Source organism: Lonchura striata, chromosome 15 (genome assembly GCF_046129695.1).
Source record: "Lonchura striata isolate bLonStr1 chromosome 15, bLonStr1.mat, whole genome shotgun sequence".
Taxonomy (NCBI): domain Eukaryota; kingdom Metazoa; phylum Chordata; class Aves; order Passeriformes; family Estrildidae; genus Lonchura; species Lonchura striata.
Window position 1 is genome coordinate 15,216,887 of NC_134617.1, and position 21,159 is coordinate 15,238,045.

The following is a 21,159-nucleotide window of genomic DNA, read 5'->3' on the forward strand; positions in this document are numbered from 1 at the left end:
CAGGGAAGCCAGAATTTTGCACAGAAGGAACTGGAAAAGCTGATTCCAAGGTCATTCATCCCTCCCCTGCTGCTCAGTTCAAGCCCCCCCTGTAATTTCACCTAATTAAGACATTGAAGGTGTCGTGGTATATCCCAGAATCTTCTACCACTGTGTGTAGGCCAGGATTCACTCAGAACTAGGTACAGCACCCAGAATGAGTCAAAACCATCATATTCAAGCTCCTGAGCAGGGCTGGCTGCCAGAGCCCTCTGCTGCTGCTGTGTCCAGGCAATGCCCAGCGTGGCACACAGAGGGCAGGGGTCCAGCAGGACAGCAGCCATCCTGCTCACTGGGAAATGCTTCTTCAGGACAGTTCAGCAGGGAAAGCATCTCCAAGAGCACAGGGTGTGGAGGAGGAGATGTCTCCACAAGCAGACACAGCTAATTACATGTTCTTTTTTCAGACACTCTATAACTCCATCAAGAATGAGAAGCTGGAGTGGGCCATGTAAGTATATGCTGAGCATCAAAGGGATTGTGTGTCTTTCCAAGTAGATTCCAGGTCCTAAGTCATGTTTTCAACCCCAGAATATTTCCTGCCAAGCCCTTAAGTGCTGAGGTCCCTCTGCAGACAGACAAATGGAGTTTATTTATGGCTTAGACACAACGGCAATTGGGAAGGCTGGTGACAGTCTGTGGATCCATGACCTAAAGGAAGGGAATGCCCTCTTTGTTTACTATTACACTTGTAAAATGCTGGTTCCTCTCCAGGTGCTTCAGCAATCTTTGCATAAGCAAAGATCTGGGGTTATTTTGGTAATTGAGACTTTCCATCTCTCCCACGTGCTTTTTTTTTCCTGGAAATAGTATCAGAGAATCACTTAAAAAAGAAGAGACCTTGTGATATGTCTAGTTCAGCTTCCTCCTCAAATTATGGTCATCACTGGGTTCAGACCAGGGTGCTCGGGGCTTTGTTCAATTTGATCCTGGAACCTTGCAAGGATGGGGAACCCACAGCCCCTCTGGATCCACAAACCAATACTTTATCATGATGAGAGTGGCATTTTGTCTTGTCTCTGATGTTTTGACTTCTGCCCACTGTCTCTTGTCCTTGTGCCACGCACCACAGCGAAGAGCCCAGCTTTGCCCTCTCAATAACCCCCTCACAAAGGCTGCCATGAGGTCCCCCGAAGCCATCTCTTCTGTAGAGTGAGCAGTCCAGTTGTCTCAGCTGTTTCTCACGCTGCAAGCGCTCCAGCCCCAGGTCTCCTGGCCACAGCTGCAGCCTCGCCCCTCGCTGATGCCCTTGGCCGCGCTGGGGCCCGGCGCTGTTTGCTGTATCACGATGCGATGCAGGCAGAGCAGAGCACACACCACTTCTCCTCGCCTCCTCACTGTGCCGCTGTTACACAGCCCAGGATGCTCCAGCCTCTGCTCCTGCCGGGCTCTGCTCCTCCTGCTCATCGCCCGGAGCCCAGTGCAGCACTCGGGCACTCCCGGCCCTCTCAGCGGTGGCCTTGTACCCCTCTTTTGATGCCATCCACAAGCTCGATAAGATCATCATTTGTGACCCTGAAACGAGCCTGGAAACAGCCGGCAGGGTGGGCTCCATCACTGGGTCACACAGCACCTTCCTCAGTCCTTCTTCCCCTCTCTGCCACTCAGAGCACAGCCAGGATCATCAAGGAGGTCCCCAGCTCCAAAGTCTCTCCAGGGAAAGCCCGTGGCAGACCTGAGGTCTTAAGCTGGCACGGGGGACATTCCTCTCCTCTGTCCCCTTCCCTCTCATCAGTCTCCGGACAGAGCAGGACCTCCTGTGCCATCAGCCCCATCACCTGCTCCTTTGCTCATATTGCCCTGACCAAAAAAAGCACCGGGAGAGGGGTGGGTCCTCCCTCCGTGACCGCCTGGGTGACGCGGCGGTGCCAGCGGGGCCGGGGCTCTGTCGGGAGAGGGAGCTGCGGGCTGCTTCATCCGCTCGGGATGCGGGCTGCGCTCACACAGCCGCGCCAGCACAGCCCCTGCCCGGGCACAGCCCGGGGATGTCACCCTGCCGGGTCCCGGGGATGTCACCCTGCCCGGGCACAGCCCGGGGATGTCACCCTGCCAGGTCCCAGGGATGTCACCCTGCCCGGACACAGCCCGGGGATGTCACCCTGCCAGGTCCCAGGGATGTCACCCTCCTCGGACACATCCCGGGGATGTCACCCTCCTCAGGCACATCCAGGGGATGTCACCCTCCTCGGACACAGCCCGGGGATGTCACCCTTCCAGGTCCCAGGGATGTCACCCTGCTCGGACACAGCCTGGGGATGTCACCCTGTTCAGGCACATTCCGGAGATGTCACCCTGCCAGGTCCCAGGGATGTCACCCTGCCGGGTCCCGGGGATGTCACCCTGCTCAGGCACATCCAGGGGATGTCACCCTGCTCTAGTACATCCCGGGGATGTCACCCTGTTCGGGCACATTCCAGAGATGTCACCCTGCCAGGTCCCAGGGATGTCACCCTGCCGGGTACCGGGGATGTCACCCTGCCGCGTTCCCGCTGCCACGGGGCGGCTCCAGCCGGCAGTGTGCAGATCCCTCCCCGCCTTTCTTCACCCTCCCCGCTGTATCCCCTCATCCCTTCACTCATCCCAGCCGGCCTGGGGCCTGCCTTGCTGCAGGGTGTCCTGCTGGGCTGCAGGCTCAGAGCGCTCAGCTCCTCTGCAGGGGGACAGATGCCCCCCTGACATGGGGGGCCCTGGGTGAGTGACTCCCTGGCACAGGGAGTTTTGTGTCAGGGACCTGGCACTGAGTCATAACCTTGCACAGCAGGACCCTCTTGCCTCTGCTGGCCTCTGCCTTGTGTCCTTGTCCATCCCAGGGAAGGAGATGCCCTTGCCCACAGATCCCAGCAGACAGGTATGTGACCAGTAGCAAGGAGTGCAGGGGGTGCAACCCAAACACCTGAGCCCCACTATTTCCCCACCCAGAACAGTGTCTGGGCTCTGCCTGAGCCCCAGGACTCCTGAGGGAACTGAGGGCTAAGAGCCTCTTCCAGGAGGTGTCTGATGCTTTGGCCAGGTGAGGAACTGTGTTTTACTGCTCACATCCCAGCCAGTGGATTCACTGAGGCTCAGTCCTCAGCTGAGGTCTGGTCCCAGCCTGATCTGCAACCTGAGGTGACCACTCATCCCATTTAGACACTGACATGTCAGACAGGGCAGAAAAGCTCTGTTTGCTCTTTCTCATTCATGTCTCGGGGACACTGGGACCTATCACTTCCCATACAAGTTCTGATTTCTTGGTGCCAGGGTAGGTTCATCTCCCAAATATCTGCAGACTTTCTGTTTCTCAAAGATGCAGAGGACATTCCTAAAGGTACTTCACTGTTTATGAGGCCTCAGGCACTGCCTCTCAGCAGCTGAGAAATGCTGCTAATACCTTGGTCTTCAGCAAAAATCCTCCTTAAGCTCTGGCTTTAGGGCACAGATTTGAAGGCTTTTCCTGTGAAATATTTGCAGTCCTCAGCATGGGATATCTGCAGTTTCTTGGTGCTCAGACAAGTACCCAGTCCTTTACCTGTTCTGAGTGACCTCACAGAGGGACCACTGGGACAGCTACCTGCCACCCACACTCCTCCCAGCTCAGACCACCACTATTGGCACTCTCTGTTATGGTCCTGACATCTCCTTCCTTTTTCTGTCTCTGACCAGCCCTGTAAATAAAAACTCTAAACCCAAAGCAAATAGGGAGGGCAAACCCACATCCCCTCCACTGAGTCTCTTCTCTGATTTCGTTTCCAAGTGACGAGGACGAGTTGAGGAAATCACTCTCGGAGCTGGTAGATGACAAATTCGGAGCCAGCGCGAAGAAAGTGACAAGGATTGTTGACAGCAGCAACCCCTTCCTGGACATCCCCCAGGCGCTGAACGCAGTCACCTACAAGCACGGCGTCCTCACCCGCAAAACCCACGCAGACATGGATGGCAAGAGAAGTACGTGACCAGGGACAGGGGCAGGGGCAGGAGAGGTGCCCAGGCAGTCCCAGAGCCTTGCCCTGGCTCTCCTGGTGAAGGCATTTCCTCACCCCATACCAGCAACACAGGAAAGAGCCCCAGAAGTGCCAGGACAGAGGAGAAGGAGGGTGTTTTGAGGCATTGGTAGATAGGAGTGTTTTCAAGAAGCCTCAGTGTTCCCTTCTCACTGCCAAGGAATCTAACCCTGACAAGCCTGGTCTTCCATGCCCCAGTTCCTGAGCAGTGGGGAAGGCTGGTTCCTCAGCAGCTGTCCACTCCAGCCACGACCCTGGCACAGTCCAGCCTGTCAAGCTTTGCTCCTGTCCATATCCTGCCATGTGCTGGCTGGGCAACAGATCAGCCCGTAGCTCTGCTACCAGCACAGGTATTTGGGAGCTGTTAATGAGCAGAGATTAATTAAACCTTGAGTAATTACTTTTGCTAATTGATATGATTGTCCCAGTCACTGCAGCTGATTAAAGTCTTGAGTAGGGATTACCACCAAAGGTCTCCCTTGCTTCCAGCACCTTCTTAATAGCCCATGCTTGGAGGGTCAGCAGTCTGGTGGTGATGTGGATGGCCCTCACCTCCCACCCCTCTCCAGCTTCTGCCAAGCTCTCTGTCCCCAAGCCCATCGAGATGGTCATGCTCCCTTCTCAGGGGAACAGAAGCTGTCTTATCCAGCTGCTCAGTTCCAAGAAGAGGAGCTCAAGGAATGTCTCTGCTCTCCAAGCATTAGGTCCAAGGAACATGAACCTGGCTTTGGAGGAGCAGAGACTTCCTGCAGGTGCCTGCTGGTTGCCCTGTACCAGCTCATGTCTGGCTCTGACCTGCTTGTGTTCCTGCTGGGAGGCTGCAGAACCCAGCCACTGTCCCTCAAACACCTGTCCCTGCTCACTAACCACTGGAGGTGTGGGGGCTCTGGGCATCAGTGAGTGCCTGTGGTGGGTCAGGAGAAGGGTTGGGTTTGCTTGGAAAGTCAAGCAGCACTGGCAGACATATCAAATATTCTTCCTTTTTTAGCTCCCAGAGGAAGAAGAGGTTGGAAGAAATTTTATGCTGTGCTTAAGGGGACCGTCCTCTATCTACAAAAGGTAACCGTGGGGGACTCTGTCCTTTGCTGTCTCCTGCTGTCTCCAAAGCAGTCGTGCAGTCACACACTCAGGCAGAGGTGAATCCATGTCCTAACTCACGCATGGACATCGACAAAGCTCCCTCAGAGACCAGAGCTGGAGGGTGCTCTGACCTTTGGTGGTGGTGTTCATGCTGAGGGCACTATTCACAGCCTCAAAGGGAACACTGGAGGAAGAAGCATGAAAGAGGAAAGAAAAATTCCTGCAGAAGGATCCCAGCAAGTAGGAGCTGCTGGGGAGGATGAATGAACAGATGATATGGAACTGGTGAAATAGGATGTTGAGGAAAAATGAAATAGGAAGGTGAAGAGGTGGAGCATCTGAACAGTCTTATCCTGCCTGTAGTTTTATTTGCTGGCATAGATCTGATTATGCACAGCTTTTTTGAGTCTGGCACAGGAAGCCAGCTGATGTAATAACGTTGGGTTCCACTAAAGCTTCTGATACTGTCTGTCACAGGATCCTTCTGGACAGAATGTCCAGCACATAGCTGGATAAACACATCCTGTAGTGGGTGAGGACTTGGCTCATGGGTTGGGCACAAAGGGTGATGGTGATGGGGGTCACATCAGACTGGTGGCCTGTCACTAGTGGGGATCCACAGGGCTCCATCCTCTGCCCTGTGCTCTTCAACATCTTCATAAATGACTTGATCACAGGGCTCGAGGGAATACTGAGCAAGTTTGCAGACAATTCTAAACTGAGAGGAGCTGATGACTCGCTCAGAGGCAGAGACCCTGCAGAGAGACCCTGACAAATGAGAGGCCTGGGCAGTCATCGACTGTATGAAGTTAAACAAAGGCAGGGCTGGATCCTGCACCTGGGACAATCCTGGATGCACAGACAGACTGGGGAATGAGAGGCTGGAGAGCAGCTGTGGAAGGGGACCTGGGAGTCCTGCTCAATGGCCAGCTGAATGTGAATCAGCAGCCAGGAGGCACATCTGTGGCCTGGGGACATCAGGCCCAGCATTTGGATAAGGTTCTCAGACACAGGGTGGGATTGTTGGGGTGTCCTGTGCAGGGCCAGGGGTTAGAGTTGGTGGTCTTTGTGGGTTCCTTTCAGCTCAGAAAATTCTGTGATTCCATGGTTCTATGCTGAAAATTTCTATTCTTTAGGACCTTGATGACCTGGGTCCTTCCATGGGCTCTCAAGTGACACTTTGTGCCTCTCTCCATCTCTGTTCATTGTGTAGCCTCCTCCAGTCAACACAAATGTGATTCCCAGGTCCCCATGGGACACAAACTCACCACGGAATAGCTTCCCTGAATGCTCTAGCATTCAGCTCTCTGGCACTTGGGTGCTTGGAGGACTTGCTGGAAAGTCTTTTCGGAGGGAAAATCCGAGGAGACTGGATAGGGGCTCACTTGAATGTCAGTGTGAGCCAGCCCAGGATGCCAATTGTCTGTTCACCAACAACATAACCCACTGAACTGGTCTGAGCTACCTGAGCAGCACATGCTGTGCATAACCCATTGAACTCACCTTGCTGGAGCAGCACTCCCCGTGGGTAGATGCTCCTGCCTATTGCAGCATTATCTCCACAGCAATGAGAGTAAACAAACATTGGATTATATAAGAGAGGCAGAAAGATCCTCGGGGCAGCAGGGAGTTATGACTCAGAGCTCCTAGCACACCCCAGTGCCTCTCGTGCTTCGCCAGGTCCTGTGGCACACGTCAAAAGCCAGCAGAAATCTGGCAGCAGTGCATCCTAACTCCCAGTGTGGGTTGCTCTTAGCCCAGTGGGGTTTTTACAGCTGTGCCACTCTCTCCTGCAGCTCTGGGAAGCTGCAGCACACGGGGGAGCCCAGATCTCCTCCAGCCCTCTAAATGTTCTTCAAGCCAGCAGCACTCTTCTCACCCCTCAGTCCTTGTCTCATTGCACATCTTCTCATGGAGTCCACCAGAGTCCTCATGCTGACCCATGGTTATACATGAGGATTTAACTTGTGCAGAGTTGCCATCAGCATTTCATTATATGACACTTTTTCTGTGGGGGGATAAAAAATAGATATTTCAACTATCACAGAACCATTTGGATCTCAATGAATTTTCTACAAGGGCTTCTCTTGGGATGAGTCTGCTGAGGGAGTGTATATTGAGAATGAAATACCCTTTCAGGATGGAATTTTCTTCCCTGGTAGCAGAAGGAGCAGGTTCATTAAAGCTGTGAACACTTCAGTGTTGGAGTGTCATTGCTGCTGCTGGGGCAGAGCAGTTGGGGGTTCTTTGCTGTACAAGGTTTGCAGCAGTAACCACTCATTAACAAAGTTCATTATGTTTGCCTGAGGTATTTAGGATTTAAAAAGAGAGCAAGGATAGGGCTGACGTGGCAGCGGAGAGATCAATGCTTTTATCTCAATGACCTTCAGGATCAAGTGGTTCAGGCTGAGGGCTTTCTTTATGGACAAGGACTGAAGGAACAAAGCACCCAAGATCTGACTGTGTTATGAAAGTGTCTGATAAATAAGAGCCATGACTGATGTGCAATTAGCAGGAGGGACCAGGATTGCCAAGGATGCCCCAAGGAAGTAGCATTTGGAACAACAACAAAAATAAACCAGAGGAATGTTTGGGCAAAGGATTTGGGGAAAGAGGGGTTTCTTACTCGTGAGCTGCTGCCAGACTGTATTATAATCCTCTCCAGGGAATTCCTTGGGCTTGGCTATAGACAGTGTCTGTCAGGCTTGCAGAGACAGGACAGAAGGATGAGAACACGAAGACAAAGTCCTTACCTTGTCACTTGCAAACATTCCCAGCACCACAACAGAGAGTGGATAAACATCCACCTGCCCTGTGGATCCTTGGTGTAATTTCTTGCCTGCAGGGTGGTTTGTAGAACAAAGGAATTGCACAATATGGGAAGGAAGTGGTGTGCCAGCCTTCCAAGCTCCCAGCAGAAGACAACTGCAGATAAACATAAGGTAGAACCTTGGCTGAGCATAAATCAGTGGGGAAAGATTTTCTGATGGGAAGATAGAGGAGAAAGGACTTCCAGAACCACCTGATGTCATGGAGCACAGGTTCAGCCTGCTCCACTTTTCTGCTCAGACTAAATTAAGGATCTAGGCTTTAATAGTAAATTCGTGTAAGTTGAACAGGGAACTCCATTTGGTTTTGAGGAGCAAGTTGAGTATAAATAAGACTGAGAGGTAGAGGGAAGGTGGGAGGAAGGAGGGGCTGGGCAGGTGGATGTATAGAAAGGAGGAATGGCCAGATACAGAGAGAGGTGGACATAACACAGGCAGAAGGGTGGGTGGACAGGTAGAATCAATCTGACAGAAGCAATTCAGGCAGCAGCCACAAGCCTGCTGCTGATGAGATGTCACATGTCATTGATTCGCTGGTGTTAATTGCTGGATCAGCATGTTCCAGCACAGTCTGCTGAAGCAATTGCTTGATCCCCTAAAGGGATGCAGCAGAGTCTGGAGGAAGAAATGCAGGCTTGGGAGCAGGGCACACCTCTCCTGTGCACTAATCTGCTCTGGGCACTGACTCACTCCATGGCCTTTGGCAACTTACTTCACCTCTCTGAAATGGGGATAATAACCCTTAATCACCACACATAGAGGGGGGTTAAGAAAGATGGTTGAGAGCTATAAAGCATGAGGTGCTTTTATACAGAAGTGCTTGAAAGGGTGCAGGTCCTCCCACAGGTTCTGTCCCCAGCACAGCCCTGAGCCACCAGTGCTGTCCCATGCAGGCAGACCCTTGCCAGGTGCTCTGGGGAAGGCCAAGATCTTGCCTAGGCTGAAAAGGGCACAGGGGTTCATTTTCCTGATTAAATGGTTTGTTTAGGATGGTAGATGTGAGGTGAAGAAAAGAAAGAAGAGGAAAAACCACTCACAAGACAGAGCATGAGGAATATTTGTCGGTCCACATCCACATTCCCAGCACTGCCCAGGCTGGTTCTGAGGCCAGAGGAGAGGGCAGCAGAGCTGATACACTGGGCTCTGCCACCCCATCCAGGTGCCCTACAAAGGCAGGCACAAGAGCTTTTGCCTTTTCTTGGCAAAACAAGCTTTGAGATTAGTTATGGATCTGCTCACAGGGGTAGGCAGCAGGGGACAGTGACCCACAGGCACCATGTTCTCCCAAAATTATCAGCCAAATGTGCCATTGTGACCACCTTGGCATTGGGATGAGCCTCCTGGGAGAGCCATCCCAAGCAGGGAGCCTCCAGCACTGCTCACTCCTGCAAACAGCAAGGCAGAAGGAAGAGAGAACCAGCTTCGTTCAGCCTCACCTTGATTTACTGGACCCAGCATTAGAAAAAGAAGATTGGATTTTTCCTTACACCAACACTGATGCCTGAGAGCCTGAAATCCATGGAGGCAATTGATGATTCCATTCAAGATGAGGATCTGCATTAGTCAAAGCACTCAGCAGCTGTGGCAGCTTCCTCTTGTCACACGCCATTAAGCTGGGATATTTTGCACTGTATTTTCAGAAAGCTTATTTTGAAATAAGAGATCATGGGCAGCACAGTCAGATTTATTCAAATCCAGAGAGCTTCAGCCTCAGAAAAATATCCCAAATTGAAGTCTCTCTATAATACCTAAGGCCCAAGCAGCAATGTCTTCCTTAAGCAAATATTTCTCTTACAGGGGGGTAACATAGTAGGTCTTCACAAGGCAAAGCATTTGTCTTTCTCTGCAAAAAAGGCCCATCTCTCTGGCTACTGAAATCACCACGGTGGCAAGGTCATTTGTACTGCCCACCTGAGTGTCTCCCCAAACACAGGATGCCTGCAGCACCCAGCCTTCCTCTGCTGGAAAGCCAGGGCTTTTCTTTGGGATTCACCATCCCCAGAATCCTGTGCCAGACATTTGTGGGTGGGCCTGTGGCATTTTTTTGTACCAGGCCAAGTTTCATATGGTGATGAGCACAGTGTGGCAGCTGGACAGGATGATTGCTTTGAAAAATGAGGGAAGAAAGACTTCAGAAGCCTCAGGAGCAAGAGCTGGGTGAGCCACATCCATGGGCTGGGGAGTGCTGGTCCTCAGTGCTCTCAAGAGCAGCAGAGGGGAAACCTTTCTGCCCCTAGAGCAGAGAACAGCCTCACTGCCCAGGGTTCCCATCCCAGAGGGTGCAGCACAGCTTTTCCCTAAACAGCTGCATTTGTCCCACTGGGATGTGGGAAACAGAGAACAATCATTGTTTTGCAAATCTGTAGAACAGTTCTGGCTTGGAAGCTAAGGAAGGCTTGGGATGTATAGACCATCATCACCAGACAGACCTGCCTGGGTGCTGACAGCCCAGGGCAGTCAAGGAAAGCAAAACCATATTTGCCCTTGGCTGTGAGCACATTAATCCTGTAGCACTGGAATCACAGGGCAAGGCAGGGCCTTCCAGAGACAGCCTGTCCTGGCATGGCCTCTAACGTGGCTGGAGTGGTGGCTTGCTTTAGCCAGGGCCAGGTTCTTCCATGAGGCTCTTTTTTCACCTATCCATGCATCCATCTGTCCATCCTTGCCATCCCATCATGCGCCTGGCTGAGCTGTCTGCTGCAAGGGTGCAGAGTGGGAGTCAGGATACTGCATTAAGTCACTGGAAAAAGTAAAAGGGTAAACATAGGATTGACTGAACTTTTTTTTCTAAAAAGTGCTGTGCCAAGATCATCATTTCAGGGTCCCATGTTTGGTATTTTCTACCTTTTTATAAAATATAAACACATATAATTACTGCTACATTTCCTACTTGTGTGAAGTTTTCCTTCAGTGGAGAAAGTAAAGCAGGAATACAGGGAATGCAATTTGCAAGTGCAAGTCTAATGGATTGCAGGGGAGACCATGCCAAAGGAGCACCTGCACTAAAGGGAGACCAAACCTGGTTCAGGGGGCCACACTCAGACTGGCAACTGCCCCCCAGGCCCTCACCTGTACAGAGATGCACAGGCTGCAGGGATGCTGCTGCTCCAGGGTTCCTTCCTCCACACACAGCTATAGTGATAGAGCAAGGAGCAAAGGGTTTAAACTGAAAGAGAGGAAATCTAAGTAGATATAAGGAAAAAATTCTTCCCTGTGAGGGTATTGAGGCCTTGGCTCAGGCTGCCCAGAGAAGCTGTGGCTGCCCCATCCCTGGAAGTGTCCAAGGCCAGACTGGATGGGGCTTGGAACAGCCAGGGATATGGAAGGCGTCCCTGCCCATGGCAGGGGGTTGGAATAGGATGAGATTTTAGGTCCTCTCCAGCCCAAACTGTTCTGTGAGTCTATGAAGAAGCAGCACCAGAGCAGGTGCTCATTGATATCCTCTGCTGATTGGAAGTTGCCTCCTGGTTTGAGCTCTGCACTGTGGGGGAAGCTCTGCAGAAACCTGGCCTTGCCTTGTGCCTCCCCACAAAGCCTCAGGCATGTGCTGTGTTAGAAATAACTATTGATAATTATGTTTAAAACTTTCATCTCCTTCTTTACATCTTCCCAGTGAACTTAATGATGGAAGCAGTTGCCAGATGTTAATTATTATCATTATCAGCTCCTAGCATTTACTGTACAAAGCAGTGCTTTTCCTGGTCTCGGCACTCTGTGATTATAGTGCGGGGAGAAAGGCAGGTTCATTAAAGCATCCTGCAAATGTTAGTGTTGTCATTATCCAATTAACGTTCCTCTTCACAGGATGAATATAAACCTGACAAAGACCTCTCTGAAGTGGATCTGAAAAACGCCATCCGTGTGCACCACGCCTTAGCCACAAAAGCCTCTGACTACAGCAAGAAGTCCAACGTGCTCAAGCTGAAGACAGCTGACTGGAGAGTCTTCCTCTTCCAGGCCCCGTGAGTCCCAGCCCTCCCCAGGTGACCTCCAACCACTGCCAGGCTCCCTCTGACCCAGCCAGACCAGCACACGCATTGGGGGCACGCCTGGGGGGAGGAAGGGGCTGAGGGTCATTTCTGCAGGGCTGTGCAAAGGATTTGCTCTTAGGTCACAGTTTCTTGGTAGCTTTGTGCCAGCCCTTGAGGTCCTTCCCAGCTGTCACCAAGGCAGGCTGAGCAGGATGGGCTGGGATGTGCAGGGCTGAGTGAAAGGCTGCTCTTGCTAACTTCTGTTAGTGTGTTCTGGAAGGGAGAACATCTGTGTGGTGCAGGTGATGATGGGGAGCTTGTCAGCTTTTGATGGGGAAACTGTCTAAACCTCCTTAAAGCAGTCTCCCCAGCCAGGGTAGATGGTTTACCTGAGTCCATTGCTGAGGAATGTTATGATGTTAGTAAGTGTCAAGTGTGATGAAGTCATCTTCTGTCTCATGTTTTTCATGTCTTCTGCTAAGAGAGGTGATGGTGTCTGTAGGGCTTGGGTACTAAGGTCAAGCTAAAGCTTCTCATCTGAATTAGTGCAGCAAACACCCACTTGAAGGCTTGAGGGAGCAGTGTCTGGACAGATTTGATGAAGGAAACACTTGAGACCCTGGGCAGTGTCTCACAAATGACATAAATGACATCCTGCTCTGTGACACCTCTGCTGTGTGGCTCTCTCCCTCCTATGAGCAGGACATCCTTGGCCCTGGCCTCTCCACAGCTCCTTAGGAATATAACCAGAGCTGATGAGGAGGGCAGGACTGCCCTGGCTTCGAGAGGCAGCCAGCAGAAATCATCAGGGCACCGTGGAGGAGCCAGTTAGACGGTGCTTCCCTCTGTTCATAACCTGGCACAGAAGTGGCATCAAAGCAAGGCCACCAGTGGCCTTCCTGAGCATGGGTGGCTCTAGGACTGTTGTCAGCTGTTGTCTGGTCCTGGTTCAAGAGCATTTGCAGACTCCCTTCTCTTCTCCCCTCCTCCACAACAGAAGTAAGGAAGAAATGCTCTCCTGGATCCTGCGGATCAACCTTGTTGCTGCCATCTTCTCTGCTCCAGCCTTCCCAGCCGCGATCTGCTCCATGAAGAAGTTCTGCCGCCCGCTCCTGCCTTCATCCATGACCAAGCTGTGCCAGGTAATGTGTGAGAGAAGGAGTGGTGGAGGGGTGCCCAGTACTCAGCAAGTCCTTCAGCCGAGGGTGAGCCCATCTAAAGTTCCCCCTGTTCCTGGCTGATGGGCACACTCAGTGTTCGGTGCATGAACAGGGGAGTGGAGTGGGCAGCTCGGACAGATGTGGGAAATCCTGGCATCTGGCTAGTGCTCCTTTTGCAATGGCTATAAACAGCCCTATGCACACACCTGCCTGTTGGTTCTGGCTTGTTTATTGTTTTTTGCCCATCACATCCTAGCACCTTCCTGTTGCCAGAGTGGAAACAGCAGAATAGCTCGAGTTGATGCTGCAGAGCCCAACAGCCCAGGTTTGGTTTGTATCATGGCACCCTCTCGTTTCTGGAGCTCAAAACCCACAGACAAAAGGGATATCTGAGTTCCAGTCAGTAGGGAAGGTTTTGGAAACAAGGGGGCAGGGTGCATCAGGCTCAGCTAACCAAGAGCAGCTGCCATCCAAAGAGCAGCTTTTGTTTCCCTTTCCAGGGAGGGCCCAACATGCCTTAGCACTTCCAAAAAGTAGGGACACACTGCCACTGTCCCCAGCAAAGGGGGGACAGCCTGAAATGTCAGGGCAGAGACACAGCTGCTGTCTGCTGAGACAGATGTGGCCAGATGGTCACCTTTGGCTGAGCCCAGTTGGGGAGGATACTTCTATCTCTGAAAAGAGCAGGATGAGCAACTCTTGGGACAGCACTGCTTCTGCCTGGCTGTTAAAGGATGAATGTTACAGGAGCATTTTGTGCTTATGATGCCAAAGATGCCTCGATGCCAAAGAAATCCACTCTTGGCACTTGAGATACCTGAGTTTTGCTCTTACTCCAATACCTGTGTTTGAGCTGCTCCTTATCAGATGAATTTGCAAGTGCACAATGCACCTTTGGCTCCAGCACAGTAGCTGAGCTCCCGCCCCTGCAGAGAGATTTCCCCAGCCACAGGCAGGCGGAGCACTTGGGTGCTGCACTCCCACGTTTTAATACCTGACACGCTTCTCTCGGCAGGAGGAACAGCTGAGGTCTCATGAAAATAAAATGAAGCAGATTGCAGACGAATTAGCAGAGCATAAATTACATCCTGTAGAGAAGAGCCTCAAGTCAAAAGAGGCTGAGGAATACAGACTCAAAGAACATTACCTAATATTTGAGGTAAAGGAACTTTCATCTTTCCTGTGATAAATGGTACCTTGGCTGATTGAGGAGAACAGAACTCCAGAGTGGGTGCTGTGGGTGTGGGAGAGTGTGAAAGGAGAGAGAAGGACAAGGGCTCCCAAGCTGGATGGGCGTCTTGGGGCAGCAGCAAGCCTCACTGTTTTGCACTGAAGCTGAAAAAAGAAATAAGAGCCATTTCTTTCCCTCTGTGATTTCTAACCAGAGGAGGGGAAAACTGACAAGAGAAAGAAAGTCTTCCTTTACTGTGCCAAATTTTGACATTTCCTCCGGTCCCAAGTACAAGAGTGGTTCAGTTCTCAGTGTGACTCAGTCCTTTTCAGCAATATCAATAAAAAGCAAAGGGAATCCCTGTGAGAATTAATCCTGTTTTGCTGCAACCATTTTTGTAAATAAAGCCAAACCCAGTGTTACAGCTGATTACAGACCGTTTGAGGATGCATGTACATAAGTTTTAACTCCCTGTAAAGTCTAAGAAGCATTTAATTGTGGGAGAAATGGGGATTTTGTTCCAGTGAGAGTTTAGCAGAAGGTGTGGTTCTTGTCATATGAATGTCAGTGGGAAGGGACTGCTGGAGGCCTCTAGTCTTGCTTCCAGTAGGAATTTGGATTATTCCTAGTCTTAGCCCAGACTCATTGTGCCATTTAGTGGCTGAACCCCAAAAATCACTAAGGATGGAAATATTCCACCTCCCTCAAGCCAGGGCTGCACCATCCTTTTGTGTAACACCCAGCCCAATTCTCCAAAGCCACAGCTCCCAGCTACTGGTTCCCTTGTCTTTGTACCAACTTTCCAAATAGTTGCTGCTGCCTCCCTTTTTTCCTGCATCTGGTTTTGGATGCCTGCAGAGAAGTCTCTATCTGAGCTTTTCTCTGGATTGCCTTTTCAGTCTTCAAGGAGAAGCTGGCACTTCCAGGGCATAATTTATCTCATCTGTCTTATGAGACATGCTCTAGAAATGCTTGTTTCTTTGTGCTGACAAAGAAGCCAGCACAGGCTGCCTCTGAGATGTTAAGAGAAAGGATGGGTATTACACAAGTCCTCAAAAGATCCCATCTAGCATTGGAACAGAGAGGATGCCTCCCTTTATCCTGTGCTCTGTGAGGAGCATTGGGGGCACAACTCAGCAGCAATAACTGAACCACTGGATGGAAACAATGACAAGCAGAAGTATTTCAAGGCGAGCTCCTAAATCAGGAAGCAGCAGGTCTGTTGATCTCATTTTGCCCCCAATATCCTCCTTATACAATCACAGTGGCAGCCAAGACCTGTAAAAGCAATTGGAGAGTCCTACACAGACCCACACCCACATCCACCTTTCTCCTCAGACCTTTGACCAATCAGTCTGTGCACAGACCGGGCATTGTGCTGGGGTTAAATGTGTGGGGTATGACTGGCAGGATGCTGATGGTATAGGATGGGTTTTCCTGCAGTAGCTGATGGAATTGTTTCTGCGTGCCGCACACAACACGGCCTGTCCCTGTTCCCAGGCTCTCTGTTCCCTCTTTCCCTGCAGAAGAGCCGCTATGAAACGTACATCAACCTGCTGTGCATGAAGATAAAAGTGGGGACAGATGACCTGGAGAGGATCGAGACCAGTTTCTTCAAGGTGGAAGCCGACGACATGGCTTTGCGGAAGACGCATTCCAGCCCCTCCCTGAGCCAAGGGCACATGTCCATCAGCTGTAAGGCAGAAAAGGACATTTTAGAGCAGAACACTTAACAAGGAACATGTACACGGGGGGATGAACCGGCAATGCTCTGCGCTCCTGGACTTAGAATGATGAGCACAATTTTACTTAGGAAATTATATGAGCAAAACTGTAGACATGTATGACATGGGGATTGCTCTAGTGAAAGAAATCAAAGAAGCTTTAGTTGACACTCTCTGACAATGCTCTGGCATTTCAGCATCATCTCTTCTTCATTCCCAACTGCACCAGTGGCTTTTCTTTCCCTCCTGCTGCAGCCTGCACAACAAAGGGATATGCTGGTTCTCCAAGGGCTGGGTCGCTCTTTCCTCCACCAGCCCTGGCTCTCTCCTTGCCTCCCTGGAGTCCCCAGTGGTTCATGGTCACAGTCCCTGGCAATGCAGGAAACTGAGCCAAGACAACGTCTGTGGCACCACCAGCGCTCCCAGAGAAGGACACAGGGTGGTGGGGACACGTCTCTGCCCCAGGAGGAGCACAATGTGACAGGACAGGCATCGTGAGCTGGTCACCGAGCAGGCGAGAGGCGTCTTCAGCACAGCAACATGGGAACGTCAGCTGCCCATGGCAGGAGAAGCCTGAAGGGCCCTCTGTCACCTTACCCTTTTTATATATATATATATATACATATGAATATATATAAATAAATATATATATATAAGGAAACTTTAACCTGGGTTTTTAACCTCAGTGTGCAAGTGAAGGCAAGCTGCCTGGGGAAGACACTAGGGACATGGAGGGTCTGACCAGCCCACCAGGACGTTCTAAAAAAATTGAATGGCTGTGTATCTTTTTTGTTTCTTTTTCTTCTTTTTTTACTTAAATGGAAATCCCACCTGGCTTTGCTGTGAAACATCGCTCTCCCATTCCTGCTTATTTAGACAAACTGCCCAAGTGTGGCTGCTGGTTTGGCAGCCACGGGAGCCACCACTCTGGGTTCGAGGCACAGCTGGAGCCGTGCGCGAGCTCCAGCGGAACCCTTGTGTGCAGGAGTGATCCCACTGCCCGTCCCTGCTGTATCCTTCATCCTGCGATGCACATGCTGTACTCTTTTAAGTGGGAATTGTGTTTCTGTTCCTTTCTGCTGTCTGTGGTCCAATGATTTACTGTTGTGCTGAAGTGATTCCTCTGCATTTCAATGCCACGACTGTCCTCCCACACTTTATTTATTTCACTGTTTCGTTTGATCTTTTATCTCAGATTACTTTTCTTTCCCCTAGGTGAGTTCACAGTAATCAAGTTCCAGTTTTGAAGGATCTTGTAGCTGCTAATTACAGTCATTTATTGTTTATATTTTGCAGCATTTTTTAAACAAACAAAATAAGATTTATTTGGACCTTCAATGTTTGAGAGCCTATGGACTACTGTTTTCCATGACAGTTCATGACACTAAAAACTTCTTCTCAACTTTTTCGCCTCTTCTTTTATCTCTGTTTCTTTGTACAGTTTGATAGTTTATTTGAAATGATGCACTAAGAATCATGTAAAAAAAAGAATAACAATAAAACTGAATCTGTTGGTAAAGAGAATTGATCTGAAGCATTGTTCCACCATGTGCTGGATTGATCCTAGATTTCACAGCACCAGAAGGCCAGGATGATTCAGCACTTGATGCAGAAAATCCAGGATCCTATGGACAGACAGCACCAGAAAACATCGTGGGTACCAGCCTACCCATCCTCCTGGATGGTTCTGGAGCAGGTGTGGATAGATGGGCTGCTTCAGGAGCACATTCAAGTAACTCTTCCTTTCACCTGGTGCATCCCAGGTGTGTCTGTCCACATACAGCCTAGACATTCATGGGAGCAGAAAGGTACCAAGCCCTCCATTGTGACTGGAAATATTCTCACAACGGTTCCAGAGGAGCCTGTGGCTGTTCCTCCAAGGTATCATTGCTTTTGTGTCAGGTATTGTACAGACATTCCTTGCACTGAAGACCTCCAAGATGTTCCTACTCACATGAAGTGTCTGATGCTGAGACTCTCACAATGGAAGTCCAAGGAAAAGCTGGGCCAAACTCATGTCTCTAAAATCCCAGGTAATATTTTGTATTTCAGTCTTCCCTTTCTGACCATCCCTTCCAGCGGGCAGTGACATCTCCAGTGTGTTTGAGCTGCCACCAAGAACAGCTCAGGCCCCTGGCTGAAGGTGCCAGTCTGCCATCCTCAGCTGGGAGTAACTTGCAGAGAAAAGAAAGATCTGTGAAGTCTCCTCTGGGCAGCAGGAAAAAGACTCAGAGCCCTGAGACTGAACATCAAATGGATGTGGGAAGGGGTGGCAGCTGATGTCAGACAATACTTGGTGAGACAGTTCAGAGTATTAAACTTGCTCTTGCTGAGTATCTGCAGTTTGCCTCATGCACTAGTCCTGATCCAGGTGCACAGGCACGTGAAAATGTGTTGAGAGCATCTTACCTACATGAGAGTAGAGTCAAAATGCCTTGTTTGACCAATCCACAGCCTCAGCTTGTGACTCGGAAGAAAATGGGTTTTATAATCCCTTTTCTTCCTACGTGGAGGTCCAGGACTCAGGCACCCATCACTAAGAGAGAAGAGCAGCATCTCAGAGGAATTAGGCAGCTACATCTTTTTCTCCTCCTGAAGTTACTCAGATGCACTTTCTGCACATCCCCAGCTTGTGCCAGCCCCTCCAGCAGGCACCACAACTGCTTTGGGTCTCACACAATCTCACTTGGCAGCGGAGGTTCAGCCTGACCTCCCTGCCAGGCCTCTTGTCCTGGACACATCCACATTCAGAGGGACTTCTTTGTGGGATAGACTTTTTGACCCCAAAGCCAGGATCCAACACCCATCTGTGTCAGCAGAGCAACGCCTTTCCCTCTGAGAAGGGCACTAAAGGCACCATACATGCAGAGTAGAGCTGTCAAGAGGCTCTGGTGGCTCCCCCACCTGTGAAAATTGCTCTAAAATATTTACGGCAAAACCCTAGGAGCACGCACGGCTGGAAATGAGGAGTCTAAAAATAAACCAGCCAGGGAAAAAAGAGAGAGATACAGGCTTCCTTCAGAGGCAATTGGAGAGAAAATTGAAGTAGCGTAACTGCCTCTAAATATAGAACACAATTATGGGAATCAAGGGGCACGTTGAACAAAAAAATCACCACAAAGAATCCTGAGGCTGCCATAGCTCAGACCTGGAAGTGTCTCAGGGAATGCAGAACATCAGGGATCCCTGCAAACCATGGAGCAGGGAAATATCCCCCTGTGCAGGGCAAACCCACAGCTCCTCTCCAAGGGACTCAGAGAGATTCCTGGTGGGGATCAGCTGCATTGAGCACACCCTGAGATGTGGCCATACGGTTGTTCTGCATGCCAGGGAGACCCATGAGCTGTACCTTCTTGTAATGCAGATGCTGCTGTGCCAGCCTTGGGGGGACTTCTCCACGAGTGGAGCTCACAGATCCTGAGGAGAGCTGGGGAGATGGGGCTGCTTTGGGAAGCCAAAGGCACCCGATCTCTCTCTTCCATGTGTCTGGTTTCCCCAGGGATCAGCCTTGGTGATCTACACATGTCCCTTCCAAGGGGTTGGTGTTGTCTGCCCATTCCCATCCATCTCACCTTGCTCTGGGAGCCACTGGAGGAGCTGAGATGGATCAAAGGCAATGGGGAGCTGGGGCATGTCCCAAGAGTAACGGGAGAGCGGAGAGCTGCACTGCTGCCTTCATCCAGCAAGGCCTGGGGCTGCACAGACGTGGGGCACGATGTGTCCAAAGGCAGATGTCACCCAAACCAGGACTTGACCCTACCACCTTCATCCCAGGTCTAACACCTCCTTTGCACATTGCTGTCGGGTGACATGGGCCTTGTGGCAGGAGGACAGGGTCCTTGAGCCTTTAACCTTCTGGGGAACCAGTGTTGAGATGTCTTTATTCAGGGAGGAGTGCTGAGCCCTGTGGTCTCTCTGGAGGCCCCACAGGACATGCAATGAATATTTGGCGTGGCCTGTGACACAGCTGGGTCAGCTCCAGGACAATGGGCATCCTGGGGGAGTTGAAGCAGAGAAACCCAGGCTGTGGGTGTGCTTAGCCTGGCCTCCAGCATGGGCAGCACTATGAGGGCTGGGGAGTTCTCTCACAGCTCTGGGCATTCAGAGTCATAGAATGATCTGGGCTGGAAGGGACACTAAAAACCATCTAGTTCCAACCAGATCAGTTAGTTCCAACCAATCCATTTGAATAGGGTTGACTCAGTAACAGATCCCTCTCCTGTTAAGTGAGTTCAGCTGGGGTTTTTGGATACCTGTTCACATCACTGAGCAGGAAGAGGGGAGTGAGTTCTGATCTGGGTGGAGCCATGGGTGCCACCTCAGGGACTGTGCTTCTGTGACCACACCACGTTGTCAGTGAGTCCCTGCATGGGGATAGCCAGAGACACAGATTTCCCGTGGAGAAGCTGAACAAGGGACCTGTTTTGGGAGTGGATCAGTGCTGCATGGCAGCATGGCACTGCAGGGTTGGACCCAAGACATCTCCACTCTACTCAAGTCACTGAAAGAGGTGCCAGGTGTTAGCACATGCCAAGCACCCTGACCTCTCTAGGCACATCTGGAAACTTCCATGGTTCAAGTGAAGGGGGATCTGATCTGCAGTTGGAGGAGGAATAGCACCCCTGGGAGATGTGTGGGTAGCATTCACTCACCTCAGTGAGCCTCCACTCCTGAGGCCTGCAGGAAAGGTCAAATGTCCATGCCAGGTAGAAAAACACCCACCTATGTGTCTTTATGGGCATAAAGACCTTTACTGAACCAGAGCATCTCTCATATGAGAAAAGAATGAAGGAGCTGGAACTGTCCAGCCTGGAGAGGAGAAGGCTCAGGGGTCCTTACCCATGTGTATAAATACCCAGTGGATGGCAGCGAAAAAGAGGGAGCTGGACTCTTTTCAGCAGTGTCGAGGACATGAGGCAATGGGCCTAAAACAGTAAATGAGGCAAAGGGCCCAAATTAAAAACTAGTAAACCCAGTTTGTGTGGGAAATGGATTTGTAGAGAGTTTTCAGAGTTTGATAGAAGGCCTACACAGTATAAATTTGTATGCAAACTTTGAGATAAAGAATTCCAGTTTGAATACAAGACAATTTTTTGCTTTGAGAGGGACCAAACACTGGCAGAGGTTACCCAAAGAAGTAGTGGTACTGCCATCCCTGAAGTTACTCAAACCCTGACTGGACACAGGCCCGGGCAGCTGACTCTGG

General features: G+C 50.7%; 1 protein-coding gene across 3 annotated transcripts in view; it reads left to right on the plus strand.

The window, feature by feature from the left end:
- PSD2 (pleckstrin and Sec7 domain containing 2) overlaps positions 1–17,477 on the plus strand; it is a 75,151-nt gene extending 57,674 nt beyond the window's left edge. For all 3 annotated transcript variants that reach the window (XM_077786708.1, XM_021531867.3, XM_077786709.1), the window contains 7 exons: positions 447–490; positions 3,773–3,963; positions 5,008–5,078; positions 11,732–11,889; positions 12,896–13,040; positions 14,074–14,217; positions 15,756–17,477. In XM_077786708.1, the coding sequence (XP_077642834.1) occupies positions 447–490; positions 3,773–3,963; positions 5,008–5,078; positions 11,732–11,889; positions 12,896–13,040; positions 14,074–14,217; positions 15,756–15,962 (960 nt within the window). In that variant the 3' untranslated portion in view covers positions 15,963–17,477. The remainder of the gene's footprint in view (positions 1–446; positions 491–3,772; positions 3,964–5,007; positions 5,079–11,731; positions 11,890–12,895; positions 13,041–14,073; positions 14,218–15,755) is intronic.
- The last annotated feature ends 3,682 nt before the right edge of the window (positions 17,478–21,159 follow it).